The following is a 19,790-nucleotide window of genomic DNA, read 5'->3' on the forward strand; positions in this document are numbered from 1 at the left end:
AAGCTAACTCCAACACACCACCCATCATCTTAGCTGGAAGAACGCACTATCCAGCGTCAAATCGCAGCCGGCCCACTGTTGGCAGTGATTCATCTCGAGCACTCGAACACGTCCGCTTCTAAAGCACTTCACTGTCTTTATTGCAGTTTTCGCTTTTTGTGTTCAGTTATCATACTCGCTAGTTTTCTTTTCCTTTATTTCTTTTTACCTTTTTTATTTCTTAGTTTTTAGTTTTTTTTTTTACATCCCCAGTGACTTAGTGACACTTTTTCATGCGTTGCATGCTTTATTCGTTCTCATCGTTTGGTTTTGCTGTTGTCTATTCATTAAAGATTCAGGTTACCAGTGCCAAAAGCAGAGTCTGTTACAAGTAGTAGGAGGAATCGCAGGCAATGCTTGTCACCTTCGAACTTTACAACTTTTATATTCCGAACCGTCGTGTGGCACTGCTTCCTCCTTCTGTTACATCACCTTCGACTCCTTCATTCACTGCTACTTAAACTACTACTTGTACTCCAATTCTTCTATCTTTTTTTACTCAGCAACCGTAGCACTTCATTTTTTAGTTCACACTGCTTCCTTTTGTTACTTCCCGTTGCTCCATTTTTGTACTCCACTTCAAGTGAATCTCTAGTTTTCGTTGAAGCGGCGAAATGAAGGAGTAGCTGCTGCCTGCAAATTTCACTTTTTTGTACTTTCTGTGTTTATAGTTGTTGTATTTCTGTTGAATCTGTTTTGCCAGCGTTCAGATTAGTTAGTTTAAAAATGCAAAGCGGAAGCTGTTGTCATATTTTTTTTTTGTTCCTTTGTTGTTTTTTTTTTTGTAACAAGAAGCGTTCTTGTTGTACAGTACCAGCGGAAAAGTAGCTACATCGACTCGCTGCCAAGTGCTATTGACCCTTTAAGTGGTTGGTGACGGTGGCTGAAAACGTGCCAAATAATGCTGCTGATTGTGAAGGAAGTCAATAATTTTAGTTGGGATTCTAGCAACGCCGGGTAAATCAGAAATATGTCGGAAAGTTTGAAATTTACGCAGAATTTTAAGGTCCTATGAGACCTCGACTGGATAAGAAAAATATATTACTTTATTATTGAGCTAGATATTCAGCAACACATTTAATAATTTATAGACGTACAACTGAATATGCGAATGGTTTAGTTATTTGTCGAGCATTCAGAGCATTCGAGATATGCTTGCAGAGCCTTCATTAGACAATTGATCAGTCGACTCGTTATTTCAGCTGACTACTCAGCTATTCAGCACACTATTTGGCACACTATTCAGCCTCACTCGAATACCCGAAAAAGGCGTAAAATGAAGCTGTAAGTCATTCAAAAGTGCTATTCTGTCCAGGCCACTTACTTGGTTAATCAGTCAGTCAGTTAGTGTGCCAATTTTATGGGCGTACAGTGTAGGCCATTTAGCCTATTTGCATAGCATGGAAAAGGCGTTTTCGAGCTATTTCTGTTTTTGTATTTTTTTGTTTTTTACTCTGCCCATCCGCATAGATTTATGTGTGCCGATATTGCAAGCAAACGCTGCTTCTAACTGTATATCTAGCATTTCTAGGTAGAGAAATTTATTCAAGCTGCTTTTATGGATTTGTAGGTATGAAAGTTAATTTAATCCCTGGTGCAGTTGGCTCGCCTTCACATGTTGCAAATAGCCAGCAACTAAACACCGTAAATCACTTGCATGTCATTTTACCATGCCACAGTAGTTTGCATTTCCGAAGCAGAATTGACGGATTAAAACTAGTCCTTATTCCAGTATTCCACTTAGTAGTTGGCGCTTGTAACTATGAATGTTTGTGTGTACTTATATATCTGCCCATTTAAGTATTTTGCCAGATATACTCACACAAATGAGTGTCCTTCTGAATACAACAAAGTTGTTTGCTCCACCGTTTTAAATTATTCAGACTCTCAAATCCATCCAGTTGTCAGTTGTTAAGTAGCCTAAGTAATGCGGCCTAAGTTTCGACTGGTGTCAAGAGGGTATCATTAAAGCTTAGATCAACATACTTGGCTCTGTATTTGCATGTAGATATGTGCACATTCAATTAGACTTTTGCTTATCTCAATTAGAGAATATTTTAAGTAGAGAATTAGTGTTGGACGCTGATGTAATGGCATCGCTAATACCAAATAGCGGCTAAGAGGGTAAAGCGACGTATGAGTATGAGTACGAATGCTTTAAAGTAAGTCATTACGAAGGGAATGCAAGTGAACATACCACCTTGATCAAAAAGTTTCCGGTATATATTCAGAAAACTCAAAGTACAAGTTTATTCCTCAAAAGTGATATTATCGCCTTCAAAGTACTTCCCAGCAACTGCAACGCAGTTACAGCTTTCGAAACATTTTAGCAACTCATTTTCCGTCAAGTCATTTTCATTACTAGAAATCACTTTTGCTATAATTTAATGTTTCATGTCCACAATAGATTTTGCACCGAATGGTAGTCACTCCCAAGCTAACTTTACCATTGCAGCCATATTAACTAACACACATTTGTCTCTCTCTCTCTTTACTAATGTTAGTTCTCCTCTGTTAACTTTTTGTAACACAGAAATAATGAATAGAAAATTGCCCTATTTAACAGAAATGTTGGTAACATCTGTTTAACATTGATGAGTTTGGTACTTTGCTACGTAAGACTTAATACATTTTTCACCAGCTGCAGTACCTGTAAACAACACAAAAAAAATCGTATGACAAATCATTTGGAGTATGATTGCCATTACAAATATCTAATTTTATTTGACATATAAATACTTCCGTTGCCATATGTCATAACTTAGGTAGCCTCAAAGTGTTTGAGGCCATTTTTCTGGCATGTTCTAATAATTAAAATGTAATGTTTATAATTTTGTAAAATATACATTTTTTAATAATTATTTAAATAATTCACTCAGTTTTATTTAGCTTTACTTTTTTTTAACATCTGGTGGCATTGCCCGCGATTGAAGGTATTGTTGGTGTTCTTCTGCCTTCGGCAGTCAAATCTCTCTCTCGCTACTGCAGTGTTACCTAGCTTTGGATATAAAAGCGCACTAAAATACCCATTTAAAGAAAATAAAACACTAAATTTTTATTGAATCACTTAAAGAACTTTGTATGCGTGACAAATTGTTTTTAGAATGTGCGTTTTTTAAATAAATGTGTTATGCTTATGTACAATTTAATTTATGAGTTTTTTTGTTAAGCGAGCCTTTTTTTGTTAAGGGAACGACTTATTTGCTATATTTGAGGTTATGTAAGAAGATTTTTGTAAAAATGCCAGCATGGTTTCTTTGGTATTTTCTGATAGTTTGTGGCTTATTTTTACAATGAATACACCTCTTGATGCCCTATGTCCCACTAAGGATTGATGACCGGAAGAAATGATTACACCTCTATGGTTTTAATCCGCATTCAGAAAGCTCAAACGCTTTTTAAAATGTGTAAAAAGGTTTTCAATCTTACGAAAAGTTGAGAGAGGGACATTTAATATTCTTGAATAACCTTAAAAGAAGCAAAACATTAAATTTTCACTTTCAAAATATCAAATTTTATAAAATCAACAAATTTTCATTGGCACTAAATTCTTCTCAGAGTGACCTTTTTTAACCTTCTTTTGTATAATAGTAGAGCTTTTTTTTAACTTAAAGCATCGGTAGCTTTAAATTAAAAAAAAAGAAATAAACACGAAACTTCAAAATGGTTGGCAATACTGAACAACTTGGAAAAACGTGACGTCACGTTCTCTCTGATGGACGCAATCTTCTTTCTATTATATCATTCTTGATTCAAATGTGTGTTATATGTATGTAAAATATTACGTACTCTTCTACTTTTTCCTCTTACCCCCAAAAACTTGTTTGGATTCGTTTCAAGCAATTTTGCCATTCTTCAACAATTTTCAATACTTTTACTCACCCCGGATTCATTTTCGCCAACAATCGCGATCGTATGCGATCTTTTTCCGTCACCGAAGTGGGTTGTGCAGATATTTCATTTTGGCGTTCACGTTCAATGCTCGCGGAGAGTTCGTTATTAGTAATGGTGGAACTGCGGAATAGGGAAAGAAATTTGAAAAGCGCGTGCAATTTTATTGTCAAGTAAATCAAACAAAAAACACAAACAAAAGTAAAAAATAAATAAAAATAGAAATAAGAAGTACACAAAAAAAAAACTACAAGAAAGGAATAAAAGTTACAGTTTGGTGGGCACCACATTGAATGAGGCTATTAGTCTTTTTTATTTAATTTTTTTTTTTGTACAGCATCAAGATTTGTGAAAATTTGCAAATTTTTCTATTGTGTAAGTTGTAATTATGGGGGAAAAATCTGATATATTTTAGTATTTTTAAAATAAAGGTTTCAAAATATTTAGGTATAGAATTTATGAAATATATGGAGCTATTTTTAGTTATCGACATCGCTAATTATAGTTTGACAGCTGAAAATAGCATTCGAAGTTTCTATTCAGAAAGCTGTGACAAGTCATTATGAATCGGTTAAGGGGTTACATACGTTTAGAATTTTTCAAAAATAAATTTTTTTTAAGATTATTATTCTTTATAGTTTTAGGCGTATCTCTGTGGAAGTCGATCTTAAAAATTTCGCATAGATACAAAGTTATGGAGAAAATGTAACTGTCCGACGAGAGTTTGATGCGCACAGGTAGATGCACTTTATCAAGCTGCCAGACTACAGCAGTATTTTCCAAGCGGAAGTTTTTGCTTTGAGGAAAGCCGCGGAGCTAGCCTACACTAGAACAAGAAAGAACTCAACAATTAATATATACGTGGACAGTCAAGCAGCAATAAAAGCAGTAAGCTCATATTGTATTAAGTCCAAAAATGTTGGACGGAGCAGGGAGGCCATGGAAAGGCTAGCCGCAAACAGTAGGCTGCATATCTTCTGGGTAGCTGGTCACAAAGGCATTATGAGGAACGAAATAGTAGATGAGATAGCAAAAAGTGCTGTTAGACTACCTTTCGAGCAAGAGAACGACATTCCAAAACCGCTAAACACAATATACAATGAAATGGGCGACTACATGAAAAGGCGAGTGGAAGCTAAGTGGACTAACCTGACCACATGCAAAACAGCAAAAGTCATGTGTAGAACTAGCGACAAAAAACTGACTCAATTCGTACTTACGCTCTCGCGAAAGGACTGCAGACCTATCATAGGTATGCGGACAGGTCATAATCTATTGGCTGCACATGCGTACAAGATAGGGATTGCTAACACGGACAAATGCAGGAAATGCAAAGAGGATTTTGAGGAAATTTTAGAACACCTTCTGTGCGTTTGTCCGGCATTATTAAAAACGCGACTAAAATGTCTGGGAGCCCCACTGTTTGAGGGCCTGAAGGACGTCTCAAAAGTGGAGCTCCCAGCCCTACTTAGATTCGCTGAAAGCCCTGACATCCTACATGATGTCTACTTTCAGTATTCATATAGGTCGGTCCTCATCTGGTATCGCTGGGTACCGAAAGGTCTATGCGTGGTTTGTTGTCAACCAGGCTAACCTAACCTAACCTAAAACTCCAGCTCGACAGACTATAACAACAACTTTATTTTCCAAGAATTGCTTACTTTTTACAAATCCGTCAACATTTCATAGGGAAATGGTGCAGACCGTGGATCAACTTTTTTTTTCATTGTACTTTGGGGTACGTGATTTTTTATATACTAATTTTGTAAAGAAAAATTAAAATAAATTGTTTTATAATATAAAGCTTAAGTACTAATAATAATGTATACATTTTTTGATATTTATTTCTATTGTTATCCCTTTTAAAAGCAGTTTTTCTTTTAGCGCATTTTTGGTGCTGCTGGACGTATGTAACCTCCTGAGTGTACGGCGCTGCAGCAGCTGTTTCTAAACGCAAAAAATATGAGGAAGAAAAAAATGTAATCAACAAGTCCAGGCGAACATTGAGGAGGCTCTTCAAAATCAATGAGTGCTCTTGCACGGGAGCTTAATGCTTCTGAGGGTCTTATCCGTCGACTTGTCTATGGAGATCTTCGGTATACTCGTTATATGCCTCAGACATTTTATATCGGAGAAAACACGAGTACAGCGAATTAACCGATCAAAATGCCTTCTAAACAAAATTAAACAACTTGAAGCATCTGACATTTTATGACTTTTATCTGACAAAAAAAAACTTTCATCTACACCAAGCGCAGAGATTACAGATTGGCTATGTTTCAATCCTACGGCGGTTCCTATTGTCATGCACAGGAAGTTTCCAGCCACTGTTAGGGGTTGAGGTGTTGTGAGCAACAAAGGCCATGTCATGACAAAACGCTTCTTTACTCAAGGATTTCGCGTGAATTCTGCTGCACATGTCGAGATTCTAGAGCCAGTGGTGAAATCTTGAATTGATAATGTACGCCATGATAGCCCATAGATCTTTCAGTAAGACTCTGTACCGTCATACAAAGGGATAGCGACGCAAGATTGGATACCTGAGAATTTCCATGACCTCATTACACCGAACTTATAACCCCCTAATTCCTCAAAGCTTAATTCTCTGGACTACCACATATGGGAGGTAGTTGAGGGTGAAGCCAGGAAGCATTCTCATAAAATCACTTCTTCTCTGAAGGCTGCAATTAATACCGTTATGGTCAATATGATTAAGAAGCACTTGCACTCGGCCATGCAACCGTTTCGCTACCCGGGTAGAGGAGGTTAGTGCAGCTAATGAAAATTTTGGTGCAAGATTTTTTAGTGTATAATAAATTAATGTTGTGTCAAAAATTCGTGAAGATTCACTAAATTTTGTTCAAGGTAAAGCTAATTAATTTTACTCTGAAGTTGTGTTCAAATACCGGCCTCACTAATAAGGAAATGGTCCCATAGAGACCACATCTTTAGATATTCATACCGACAAAATCTGGCAAATATTTAAGTCAAATGAAGTTGAAAGATGTTCTAAAAATTATATTTTCTTATAAGTTTTTGAACTTCAGTGGGTAGCATTGCAGAAAATATGAACTAAATATTTGGGTGGAAGGATTTGAAAATAAGTAAATTTTTTTTGTGTTTCTTTTTATGCCAAAATTTCACACATTATAAATTTAAAAACTATTTTTAACAAAAAAACGAAACATATTTTTCCTCTTAGTGTGCTTAATGAAATTCTTTTAATCACTTAAAATTTCATCACTTAAACTTTTGTGCTTCCTAATGACTTACTCGTGTTCCGCTTCCAAATGCGTTTGTGTCTTCACCGTCTCATATTTGCGATCATCTTCGGCAAAGTTGAAAACTTCACTCAGCTCGTACTCCTTCAGCTACAAAAATAAATGCAAAGAGAAATAATTAGAGCACAAAAAAAAACAACAATAATATATGTAAGTACATAAAAGTTAGTTTAAAACGTGTAGGTAGAGAGAAAAAAGGCAGCGCACGAAATAAAAGGAAATTGGCACAAATTTAAACGCCAAAGCCGCAACGAACTAAAGCACTATTTTCGTGTACTGGTATAGTATAACGGCAGTCGACAAAAGGCGCGACTAAAATGGCCAATTAGCAGAGCAATCAGCTTAAATGGGAAACGCTCAATACGGCTCATCTCAGCTCAGACAGGCAGTGAACACGGCGCTGGCGTTAAGTCAACAAAAGTGGCAACTCCAGTGCGAGTAGTTGAATGTTAAGGTGGTGTAGGTGTGCGCGAGTGTTAGTGTGTGCGTCTGTGTTAGTGTGTGCGTCACTGTTAGTGTGCGCGCTTTTGTTTGCACGGCTTGAACATTTAATTGTATTTTGACAGACACTTAGTCTCGTGAATTCTATTGTTCGCTGTTTTTGTTTTTTTTTTTGGGAAAGTTGTCAAAGTTTTTTGTGATAAATGATGATGAAATGAAATTTGTTTGTGTGAGTGAAATTTGTTTCTCTTTAGTTAGATTAAATAATGTGACTTGCATGAAAAAAAAGTTCACCAACCAGATTAGTGGCTTCCGCTTTAGGCGTAGGAGCTCTTATTGAATGCCTACCGACATATAAAATAAGGATGAAAATATACATTGTAAGTAAATGGTTTTGTTAACGAATTTTGCTTGTGTCTACAATTTTCTGACAAATATTTTCCTGGGGCAGTGTAGTCCTTGCACTTCTGGCTCATACACCGGGAGACGGTTAGGGTTAGAGTTTTATAAAAATTATCCTTGTGAAATTTCGCTATAGCACATTGATGATAATATTTCCATCGGAAATGAACTTAGAATACTTTTTAGATATACTCCAACAAAGTTTTTTTTTCATTTTACATTTTTTATTGGTTTTTATTTTTATTGAAACGTTAAAATAATAAGCATATTTCAATTTATATGATGAGTTTCTATGCAAAATAAAAGACATTTTATTCTATTACACTTTCATCAAGTTCTACCTCCAATACCGACATTTCTTTGTAAAGCAAATCGAAGAACACGTTGACAGTTTACCTGGTGTACCCCAAGGCAATATAATACGCCCAATCCTATACTTGCTCTACACCCACGACTTATCACTCGCTGAGGAAACTATCCTCGGAACTTTTGCAGATTACACTGCTGTTCTCGCATTTAACTCTAACCCCCAAGAGGCTTCGATTAATCTCCAAAAAGGACTTCATGTTGGGTATGGAAATTAGTTTCCTTCCTTTCTTAGCCAAAGTTACGAATTACTGAAACATTTAAACAATACATTATATTATGTGAAGTAAGTGTCATTGGAAGCTTCAACTTTATTCCATCTTGCACGCTCCATACGGATTCCTCTGACAAAAAATTCGAGTTCTTTTGACTTGATCCATTCATTGAGCCAGTTTACGATGCTCTTGGTAGAAGTGAATCGCTCTCCAATAAGGGCTGACTGCACTCATCGGAGCAGATGGTAGTACGAAGGTGCAATGTCTGGCAAGATTTTCTCATTCCATCTCTGAATATTTCTAGACCGATTTAACAACTTGTGACCTGGCGTTGGCATGCAGAAAAATCAGTTTGGCATGTCCACCGTCCCATTCCAGCCGCTTTTCTTTGAGAGCTCGATTCAACCGTATTAGCTGCAATCGGTAAGGATCGCCAGTGATGGTTTCAGACGGTTTAAGGAGTTTATAATAGATGTCACGCTACTGAGCCCACCAGATACACAACATAAACTTTGAAGCATGAATATCTTTTTTCGCTGTCTATGGACCGGGTTCACTTGGCAGGCTCCAAGATTTTCGATGCTTAGGGTTATCATAATGGATCCTTTTTTCATCACCAGTGACGATGTGATGCAGAAAACCTTTTCTGCCGTTGAAGAAGCATCTCACACGTCACCAAACGTCATCCCTCTCCTTCAATTGATGTGGCACCCAGTTACCTGCTTTCTGGACCATTCTCAACGCGTGTAAACGTTTTCCGACGGTTGATCTGTCAACATCTAACTCAACATCTAACTCAAAATCTTTAGACATATCATCAAGGGTTCGACATGCGTCTTCATCCAATAATTGTTGTAGTTGAGTATCTTCGAATTTTTTCTTAGAGCTCTACTGTCTTGGACCACTACTTCGAAACAATGCGTAAGCAATCACGAGATTAAGGGAAAAATCCAAGAGAAGAGGAGGGAGGTTTGTAGTGGAATCACCTCACACGTAGTAGCGACGGTTACTATATGGTGCGAAGGCATTTTTCACCCAACCTCACCGCCAAAAAAACACAAAAAAGGAGAAAACAAATTCCCCCGTATCGAGGTGGTACACTACTCACCTGATTTATTTCACTTATCATAACCTGTCTCGTTAATCACCTTTTCTTCTCTTAATACTTTTATTTGTGTGCTTTCTCCGATTTTTTCGTGGTGCAGAATATCCCTGTTTAGTATTCTGCTGTGCTTTGCCAGCACTTCAATCTACTTTTCGCTTCTCATAAAGTTTGCTCGTGCACATTTCCTTTTAACGAAAACTATTCAATAAATTCTTTATTTAGTAAAGTTTTTGTTTGTTTTGCGCTTCAAATTCGTATAAGCTAACACTTCGAGTTTCACCTAGAAGCTACCAGCTTACCTACCACTAGCAGGGTTATCTGCTACCAAGCAGTAAATCGTACCACTTTAGAACTAGTACCGAATTAGCTCTTTAAGAGTATAAGGTGCCATTTTGGTACATCTCTAGTAAAACCACTGCCGTTATTTAGTCAAACCATCTTGATTTGACTATAAATTTGCCCATGTCACTTATTTTCTTTCCTGCATTTTCTACCAAGTTCCTCATTGAGAATTTTCCCAACATTCTATGTCGTAAAACAGCCAGACTTGGGAGCTCACACAGATAATAGAAGACTGTCTCCCTAGAATTTTCTTGATTGCAGCTTCTACATCTATCGTTATACGGCCAGCCCATCTTGTTGACGTAATTCTAAAGATGTATGTTTTTTCCTTACTTAACAGCTCGTCAGTTCTGGACTTGTTAAAATCTGGCCATGTTTCCATCGCTATTTTGCAGATATCCGTATTGATCCAACTGTCAACTGTCTGCTTCTGGAATTACAAAAAGCTTTCCCTTGTGTAGATGCTTCGGGGGCAGCCTACTACTACCACTTTGGTAGCCCTGTCTGGCCAGCTCATCAGCGTTGTCATTTCCTTCTATGTTCCAGGTACCCAGATGAGAGTGATTTCTGCCATGTGTACTAATTCATTTAATTCTTCTTTGCATTGTCTGACGATTTTTGAATCGGTTGTTAGTGATTAGATTATGATGGATGCTTGAGTAACTGAAAAATACTGGTTTCTGATAGTTGTTGTGGATGGTTTATGATTATTCTGCAATCTTCCCTTATCCCGAGAGCCTTCGTAATCCATCTTGGATCGATCAGTGGAAAGTGCGGCAGTACCTTCCTTGACTACAAAATTTAAATCCCAATCCTTTCGCGTGGGAGACATAACCTTAAATTCTAGTCTGAAGTCTTGGGTAGCGGTAATGTAATCTGATGGATTGACGGTTAAGAGGACGAAGACTTGCTTTGGTGATGATTATGGGAACTTGCTGTATAATTAGCTTAGGAGAAAGAGACCGAAGATGGAGAAACCGCCTAATGAAAAGAAATTATCTGAATTAGCAGCTTAAGTAACTAAGATTAAGAAGACGAAGCCGCCCACCAAAAGCGATTTCTTTAGATGTTCTAAAAGATTTTGTTAAATACCTAGTCAGCATCAAAAATTCCTGGAGTTCTAAGATGGACCATAGGGCCACCAAAGGCTCGTGATTTAAAAACTATGACAAATACCTTTTCGAACAACCAGGCAACCATGAAATCAATGGAGGCAGTTTTACTAAGATCAAAGGTTGCTCAGGAATACCTGACAGCTCTAAATGATATCAGCACCGTCTTCAAAGTCATCCTTATATGAGTTCCGAGACGTTGAGGTATTGAAGGAAATTGCAAGGCCGATGAGCTCGACCTACAGTTTACTGTGAACTCAGAGTGACAATCAAAGAAGCAGCTATTTGGCTACTTACTTGCGTAATAACAAGGTAAACATCCACTCCAATAGCCACGCGGCAATTAGAGCCCTGGGCTCTATTATGGTGCACTCGAAACTGGTCAGGGAATGCCTGGTTTCACTTTCGACTGCATCCGAATTCTTTGGAATAAGGCCAACCCGGGTACTTGGTCATAGTGACATTACGGGAAACTGCGAAGCGGACGAGCTGGCCAGGCAAAAGACCTATAAGGTATTGTACCCGCGAAAGGAGAAAATCGGGATTCCCTTGACAACCTGCGGTCTATTCCCGGAAAGATGGACTTCGCGTCAACTCAGCGAGTGCTGGCAAGTACACAAACGTGTATAGGCATGAGTGAATCAGAGGTATTCGAGGGATATTCTGATGATGACAAAATCTCAGCTCTCAAATTGCGTGGACATCCTTACGGAGCACTATCGACGGGGTATACATGCGGTGAGACTTGGACTTTACCTCTTTTCGCCCTGCGGTAGTATCACAAAGGATGAACTAAATTTCTTCGTTTACGTGAGCCCACTTTCTGGGAATCCATTATAACCTAACCTAACCTAACCGAGCGGTAAATGGTTTTATTTTTATGAGAAGCTTCCCCGTGGCAGAAATTTACGCGGAGGTCTGCTATTGCCCGCTTTAAAAAACAAGTCTTTCAATTCGGGTTACATGTCTAATATTCGTACCTGCATAAAACGATTACTCCACCCCACATCTACTTTTAACTAGTTTAGAAATAGTCATGAAATGGATTGTGTCGCATTAGCCCTTCTGGTGGTCTCTTACCATTCATTCTGTACTGCGGGGTGTTTTCTCGCTATCACATCCACACACACTCACATTGTACGCCACTAGCGCCTTCAGAAGCCTTGCACGAAGAGTGACTTCTTGCAGACGACTGCCGGCAGCCAACGCAACATAAAATATGTGGTGTCGCGCATTTTAATTTGTTTTTAGCTGAGCTGCAGAACAATGTGTTTCTTTTTGTTGTTGCGCTTGCTATAGCCGTCGTCTTAAACACAAGCGGCGCAGTTTGTTAAGTATTTGTTTGTGGTTATCGTTACAATTTTGTGCTTATCGTTTTTTGCTGTTACTGCAGGCAGCTCAATTTGCTTGTCGTGGTTTGGCATTACTTGCGCGGCAGACTTCAGCATACTTTCTTATAAGCTTGCTGTGGCTTTCTTTTCTCTTTTATCGAGCCCTTCAAATGCCTCAGCATTGTTTGTTTACTTATTTCTTGGCTTTGTATGTATGTAGGAATGTATACATGTGGCACTAAGAAAATTCCTGCTGCTTTAGCTTAAGCTTAACGCCTTTTGCTTGGCTTGACTTGTAGAAGCGAGCAAATGAGCAACAGCAAAATAAATAAAAACAACAACAACGAAAATAAGCATGGCAATAATCATTCCAGCAGGCAACCCACCGGCCTGTAATCCGTGCAAAAACTGTGAAATTTTCTACGCTGGATTATCGCAACGCTGAAAATTCCTTGCCGCAGAGATTAAGTACGATTGGAATGTGTAAATGAGCTGTGTACCAGGCGGCTTCGTGTGCGATGGCGGGTATGCGGGATGTAAGCGCAGCAGGAGGACAAACAAATATACGCATTCTATCCTACTCTGTGTAATTTTGCTGGCATGCATTTGTTTATTCAATCTTTTGTTGTTCAAAAATTTCTGTATGCTTTGGAGTGCAGCAGGAGTTTTTCAGTAGTTTTCTTTTATTTTTGGGGTTTTCTCACATTTACATTTTTTACTTTTATAGGTCACTTACATATATCTTATACGGGTCTTACTCCATATCTTGATTTCATATTTGTTGCCCTTTTTTAATATGTTCCACTACGAATTAGTAGCGTGGCATTGATAAGAAATGTATTCATACCACATCTCAGAAATATGCAGTGTAGAAATTTTGGTTAGTATGGGAACTGTCAGGCTCACTTTCACAGGAGCTAAGGTGGCTAATGAAAAAATTTCTGGTAATAAGCCAGAAAGCGGAGTGAATGCCGAAATTTAAGCGCATAGTCCTTATCTCAGTACTCGTAAGAATGAGTTGCACATAAAGCGCTTGCAGCCAACATTTACCATAAAAATAAAATACAGTTGCATGAATTTTTGAGTAATGAAAGGTCGCAATGCGTGCCCTAACCCAAGACCCACTAGCTGTATATCGTACACAAACTCCTTACTGCCAGATTGACCTCCCAAAATATGGAGCTAAATTTGTCTGCCCGACTTTTGAACCAATCTAAATTTTCCACTCGCCTGATTGAACGCTTCGCGCATAGCTAGAGGCTTGAGTTACGATACGGCTATAGAAGTAGGTATTTTAAATGCTACACCGAGTACTGGCGTGTTTGCTAATGGTGATGAGTGAAGCTACCAGCCTTAAGCAGACTGTATCAACCCGAGACCGTTTGCTGCTATAATGGCAAATTTAATGTGGGTTACTAACGCCAGCATTGTGGTTTAGCTGCTTTCGCAATTACTTTCTAACTCTTAAAGCTGCATTTTCTAGCCAAATAGCCGTACATTGCCTGCCTTCTGCGGTTACGACTACTGCCGTTGTTAGCTTCCAAATTTTGTTCACTTCACCATCGTACGCCACTCTCCGACTTTGATGCTCAGTTAGCATCGCTTGCGGTCATAAAATAGAAATTGGAGGCGTTTGTATAATTACAATGAGCCCTTGCGTACTTTCGTTGAAATGGCCTAGCCGCAATACACCACCCACACACATAAACCGAATGGCACATAAATAGCGGCCACTGTAATAAAGTCAACGCACACCAAGATGTATAACTTTCGCAAAATTACGCCCACATACATACACGCACTCATATTTATGGAGCTATTGCGGTAGTAAAGCTAACGCACACGTATGCATTTGCATTGCTTACATTAGCATCATCTGTGTGCTATTTGCAACATCAGTTAGCCCCAAGTAGATTTTTGCATGTGCGTGTAACTACTTGGCTGTGTTGGTGGGCGTAATATTTGTGGATTTGTGGTTATGTGGGACACTTTAATGGGCGTATACATGAATTTTGTTTTAGCCCAGTTATTTTGATGATGGTCAGGCAGCATTTAAATTGATGGTACATCTACTTTTAGCTGCTCAAGGCACCATATAAATCTTATATACCGGGATGAGTATACCTATAAGTTTACAAACCCTTATATCTATTTTTAGTTATTTACATACCCATACATATGTAATACATATACGAGTACTTGTATACCAGCACAGACTTCAAGTATTCCATTCGGCTTTATGGAAGAGAGCTTTGGTTAGCTTCACCGACACACTACGTACTTATACATTAGGGTGGGAAGCCTTTGCCGTATCAAATGAGCAGTCTATACATAGATGGTTCTGATTTGTAGAGATTCAGTTTTGTGCATTAGAGGGTTAATATTAATCAGGCGGCTTTTTTGTTAATGTAAGAAATGCATTTCTAGATCTATCTCATATCTAAACGATTTTTTTTTGTTGTTATAAGATGAAGTGTTGCTTTTCTTCAGTTTATTCTGGTGAATCTGCTGAAATTCTGATATAATTTTCGCTAATATGCTATAATTATTTTTAAACCGCTATAACTGTGCTAAAATTCTTTTTATTCTATTATAATTCTATTATAGTAGGTATATTATAATTTTTTTTATACTGCTTTAATTCTGCTATAATTATCTATATTCTGTTTTTGTTCTTTTAAAGTTATACTATTCCCTAAATTGCTATAATTGTGCTATAATTCTGCATAATGTGCTATAATTTATTAGAATATTTTGATAAGCCTATTGCAATTTTACTATAACTTCCGCTAATATGCTACAATTATTTTGAAGCCGCTATAATTCATCAAAATTGTGGTATAATTCTCTCTTAAAACGTACAGTTATTCAATAATCATTTCTAATGTTTTTTACTTCATCTAAAATTATACTATAATTCCAAAAAATAATGCCATAAATTGTGCCATAGTTATCTTTAATATGCTATATATCTACTATAAACTTACTAAACTGCTATAATTACTTCTAATCTTGTGTATTTATTCTAAAGCTATACTATAATTGCATAAAATCTTGCCATAAATTGTGCCATAATTTTCTTGAATATGCTATAATGAATATATATAATGTACTATAATCTTTCTGAACTGTTATAATTCTACTATAACTTTCTCTAATTTTTTATAGTTCTTCTAAATTTCTACTAAAATTCCATAAAATCATGCTATAGTTGTGCTATAACTCTCCATAATGTGCTACAATCATGTTAGTTTCTTTATATTATTCTGTTATTTTACTATATTGACATTTTACTGTAACTTTCATTAACATCCCATAATTATTTTCAAACTGCTATAATTCGACCAAATTGTAATACTTCTGCTATAATTATTTCTAATATTTTGTAGTTCTTCGAAAGTTCTACTATAATTCTCTAAAATCTTGCTATAATTGAGCTATAATTCTCTATAATTTGCTATAATCATGTTAGTTTCATTATTTAAATATTAATAATTAATATTTTAAACTGTTAAATAATTGACATTTTACTATAATTTCCGTTAGTATGCTATAATTATTTTCAAACTGCTATAATTTGATAAAAATTGCTATAATTATTTCTAATATTTTGTAGTTCTTCGAAAGTTGTACTGTAATTCTATAAAATCATGCCATAAATTGTGCTATAATTACATTTAATATTCCATGTATCTACTATAATCTTTCTAAACTCCTATAATTCTGCTATAATTATCTCTAATCTCTTGTAGTTCATCTAAAGTTATACAATAACTACCTAAAACGATGATATAACTGTGCTATATTTCTCTCTGGTGTACTAAAACTATGTTCGTTTCATTAGATTATTCTGATAAACCTCTTCTTACTACAACTTCCGCTGATATGCTATAATTATCTTGCTATAATTATATTCAAACCGCTATAATTCTGCTAAAATTGTGCTTTAAACTTTTTAAAATGCTATAGTTTTACTATAACCTTTCTAAACTGCTATAACTTTCTCTCCAACTTTTGTAGTTCTTCTAAATTTATACCATGATTAAATAAAATTATGCTATATTTGTGCTATAATTCCCTGTAATGTGCTATAATTTTGCTGATTTCATTAGATTATTCTAAAAATCATATTGTAATTCTACCACATAATCCAAACCGCTATAACTCTGCCAAAATTGTGCTATAAATCTTTCTAAAACGCTATAAGTATACTAAAACTTTTCTGAACGGCTATTATTCTAATGTAGTTTTGCTATAATCCCGTAAAATCTTGCTATAATTTGTCTACAATTACCTCTGATCATATATTTATCTATCTCTCTCTCTCTCAATAATTCTCTCTAATTCTACAATAATTCGACTATAATTCTTTTTAGCCTGTGATACTTTTCTTTAATGTGCGTTAATTCTATCTAATTTGCTATAAAACTATATAGTATTCCATAATTCCGCTATAAATCTGTCATCTCACTTATGTCAAATTTTACTATAACTCCATCTAATCTGCCATAACTAAATAATTCTTCAGAATTTTAATGAAAATAACATATTTAATCCATATTTTCCTGCTCAATTTTACAAAGAATTATCTATTCACTACGTTTCTTTTTGTACCGAAAAATAAAAAAAACAGTCAAAATCAAAGAAACTCAACCCTAGTAATTATTATATTTTACATACACACATTTAAGTATATTTGCATGCCTTTTATTTTATGCACAGTCAGTGTTGACATCGTTTATTTGTTATTGTATTTGCATTGTATTGTACGAATCTACGAATTTCGCCGTCAGCTCCCAAATGACCAAAGAAGCTTTAGTCATCAAGAATTTGACCTCGATCACAATCGCTTGGCTGCTTGATTGAATCGCTTGTAGTTGATTATTTTGCTTGGGGATTTTCAATTCCAATAAATCTCAGGCTTTGTTGTGTCAATTAATCATTGAATTGCTTGCGCAGTGTGGGACCCACGGAACGCGGTTAAATCTCGGTATGTTGATAAATTTACAACTGGAATTCCTAATCAATCGCATTGGGTCAGGTGAATATCGAGATTGACAAACATATAATTCAAATTAGCAAACTGGGAATAATTAGCATTTTAGTGAAATATTTTGGAGATTATTTAATTAATAAGAACGGAATAATAAACAAAAAGTAAAGGTGTGCTTGCCGCTATTTTATAATTAGCTTATTTTCAAAGTATATTTTTTGGTTATATACCCAGCGCACCATTACAGTGTTCTTCTTTGTCTGAAGGAAACTAAGCCTTGACAGCTGCTTATCAATGTCTAACAGTGTAGCATTAAATTCGCCTTTCAGATATTTGCCAATGTTTCGGACGATAGTACAGGGTTGCCCATATTCGACGGACCCATCTGGCAACCCTGTATTTTTGACAGAGACGTCAGATCGCTTAATGACATATCGCGTTGGAAGCGTCAGTCCAAGCAGATTTTTACCATGGAACAGTACCCGCCACGCGAGCGCTCCCAAATTGTTGAAATTTACATTGAACAAAAGAAGAAGAAGAACAAAAAAATCATCATGTCCGAGGAGGCTCATTTCTTATTGAATGGGACGGTAAACAAGCAAAATTGTCATATTTACGCCACTGAAAATCCTCGCGAAATTCAAGAGGTACCTCTTTTCGACGAAAAAGTCACTGTTTGGTGCGGCGTTAGTGCGAAAACGATTGTTGGGCCGTTTTTCTTCGAAAACGAAGATGGTTTACCGAAGCTGTTACCGTCAATCAGGAGCGTTATCGCGATATGATAACTACTTTTGTGATGCCAATTGTTCGTCGAAAGCGTATGAGGCAGTTGTGGTTTCAACAAGACTGCGCTCCACCACACACAGCTCGCACCACAATCGATTTTTTGAAGAAATTGTTTCCTCGTCGTTTGATGTCGAAAAATGGCGATTTTGACTGGCCTCCGCGTTCGCCCGATTTAACGGCACATGGCTTATTCTTGTGGGGATATTTAAAATCAAAGGTTTATATTAATAAGCCAAAGACCATAGAAGAGCTCAAGAGCAACTTCAGTGAGGAAATATCTGCTATTCCAGCTGAAATGTTAGCCAAAACTATAGAAAATACTGCAAAACGGGCACAATACGCCACACAGGCTCAAGGCGGCCATTTGAGAGATATCATATTCAAAAAGTCATGTCAACAACTTGAACCAAATAAAATGATTATTATCGTCAACATCAAAAGAGTTGTGTTTTTCTTTGATTAAAAAAAAACTACATGGGTCCGTCGAATATGGGCAACCCAGTAGTGGTAAGGAACAAAAGGTATCTCATTGAAACTTTCTATAATATTGAATGTCATGCAAAAGCAGTAGGCCTTAGAATAAATGAAGGCAAAACTAAATGAAAATGAAAGTCTCCCGCAGCGAAGAAAGAAGAAGTACTGAAAACATCAAATTCGGGGCATTTATCTTTGAAGGTGTTCAACGCTTCAAATATTTGGGAGTGTTAATAAAATAAAAAAAATATAAGAGAGAATAATGGCAGCAAACAAAGATCACAAAATTGCTGAAGTCCAAACTGCGAACGCGTGAATGTAAACTCCGCCTCTATCAGTCAATAATATTACCAGTGCTGTCCTATGGCTGCGAGTGCTGGACACTAACAAGCGAAGACGAAACGAGCTCAAAAGTTTTCGAATGAAAAGTGCACCGAAGGGTGTTTAACCCCATAGAACGTCCCGGTAGAACGTACCCAATACGCTACAACGATGAGTTGCTAAGCTTATGCCAGGGAGAAGATGTCGTGAGACACATTAAATCACAAAGGCTTCGATGGTTAAGGCACATTGCGCGCATGGAAGACAGCCACCCCCAAACCTGTTGCTTAACAACGAATTACCTAACAACCCGAGCCCAAGAACGTACAAGCCTCATAGCCGACCTGAAAAAGCTACAAGTTAGAAGCTGGAGATTTATTGCTATGAACCGCACAGATTAGAAGAGGATTTTGGATGAAGCTAAAGATCACCCTGAGCTGTAATCGCTCCTTGATGATGATGATTATGATTGTTTTCCTAAACATCAAGCATTAGAAAAAGTTTTTTTCTAATAGCGGTCGCCCTTCAGCGGGCAATGCCAAACCTCCGAGTGTAGTTCTGCATTGAAAAAGCTTCTCATAAGCAAACTATCCGCCGTTTGGAGTCGGCGCTTTGTGGAATATCATCAAGGCGCACGCCACAAATAGGAGGCGGATCTTTTCCCCTAAGTCCCCAATAAAGGGTCTAAGCG

General features: G+C 36.9%; 1 protein-coding gene across 1 annotated transcript in view; it reads right to left on the reverse strand.

Moving 5' to 3' along the window:
* The window catches only part of LOC129244283 (uncharacterized), a 60,070-nt gene that overhangs the window by 23,697 nt on the left and 16,583 nt on the right, over nucleotides 1-19,790 (reverse strand). Inside the window, exons 4-5 of the mRNA XM_054881899.1 lie at nucleotides 7,204-7,301; nucleotides 3,922-4,053 (exon numbers count right to left, since the gene is read on the reverse strand). Coding sequence (XP_054737874.1) covers nucleotides 3,922-4,053; nucleotides 7,204-7,301 — 230 coding nt within the window. The remainder of the gene's footprint in view (nucleotides 1-3,921; nucleotides 4,054-7,203; nucleotides 7,302-19,790) is intronic.

The sequence above is a fragment of the Anastrepha obliqua genome, chromosome 4 (assembly GCF_027943255.1).
Source record: "Anastrepha obliqua isolate idAnaObli1 chromosome 4, idAnaObli1_1.0, whole genome shotgun sequence".
Taxonomy (NCBI): Eukaryota; Metazoa; Arthropoda; class Insecta; order Diptera; family Tephritidae; genus Anastrepha; species Anastrepha obliqua.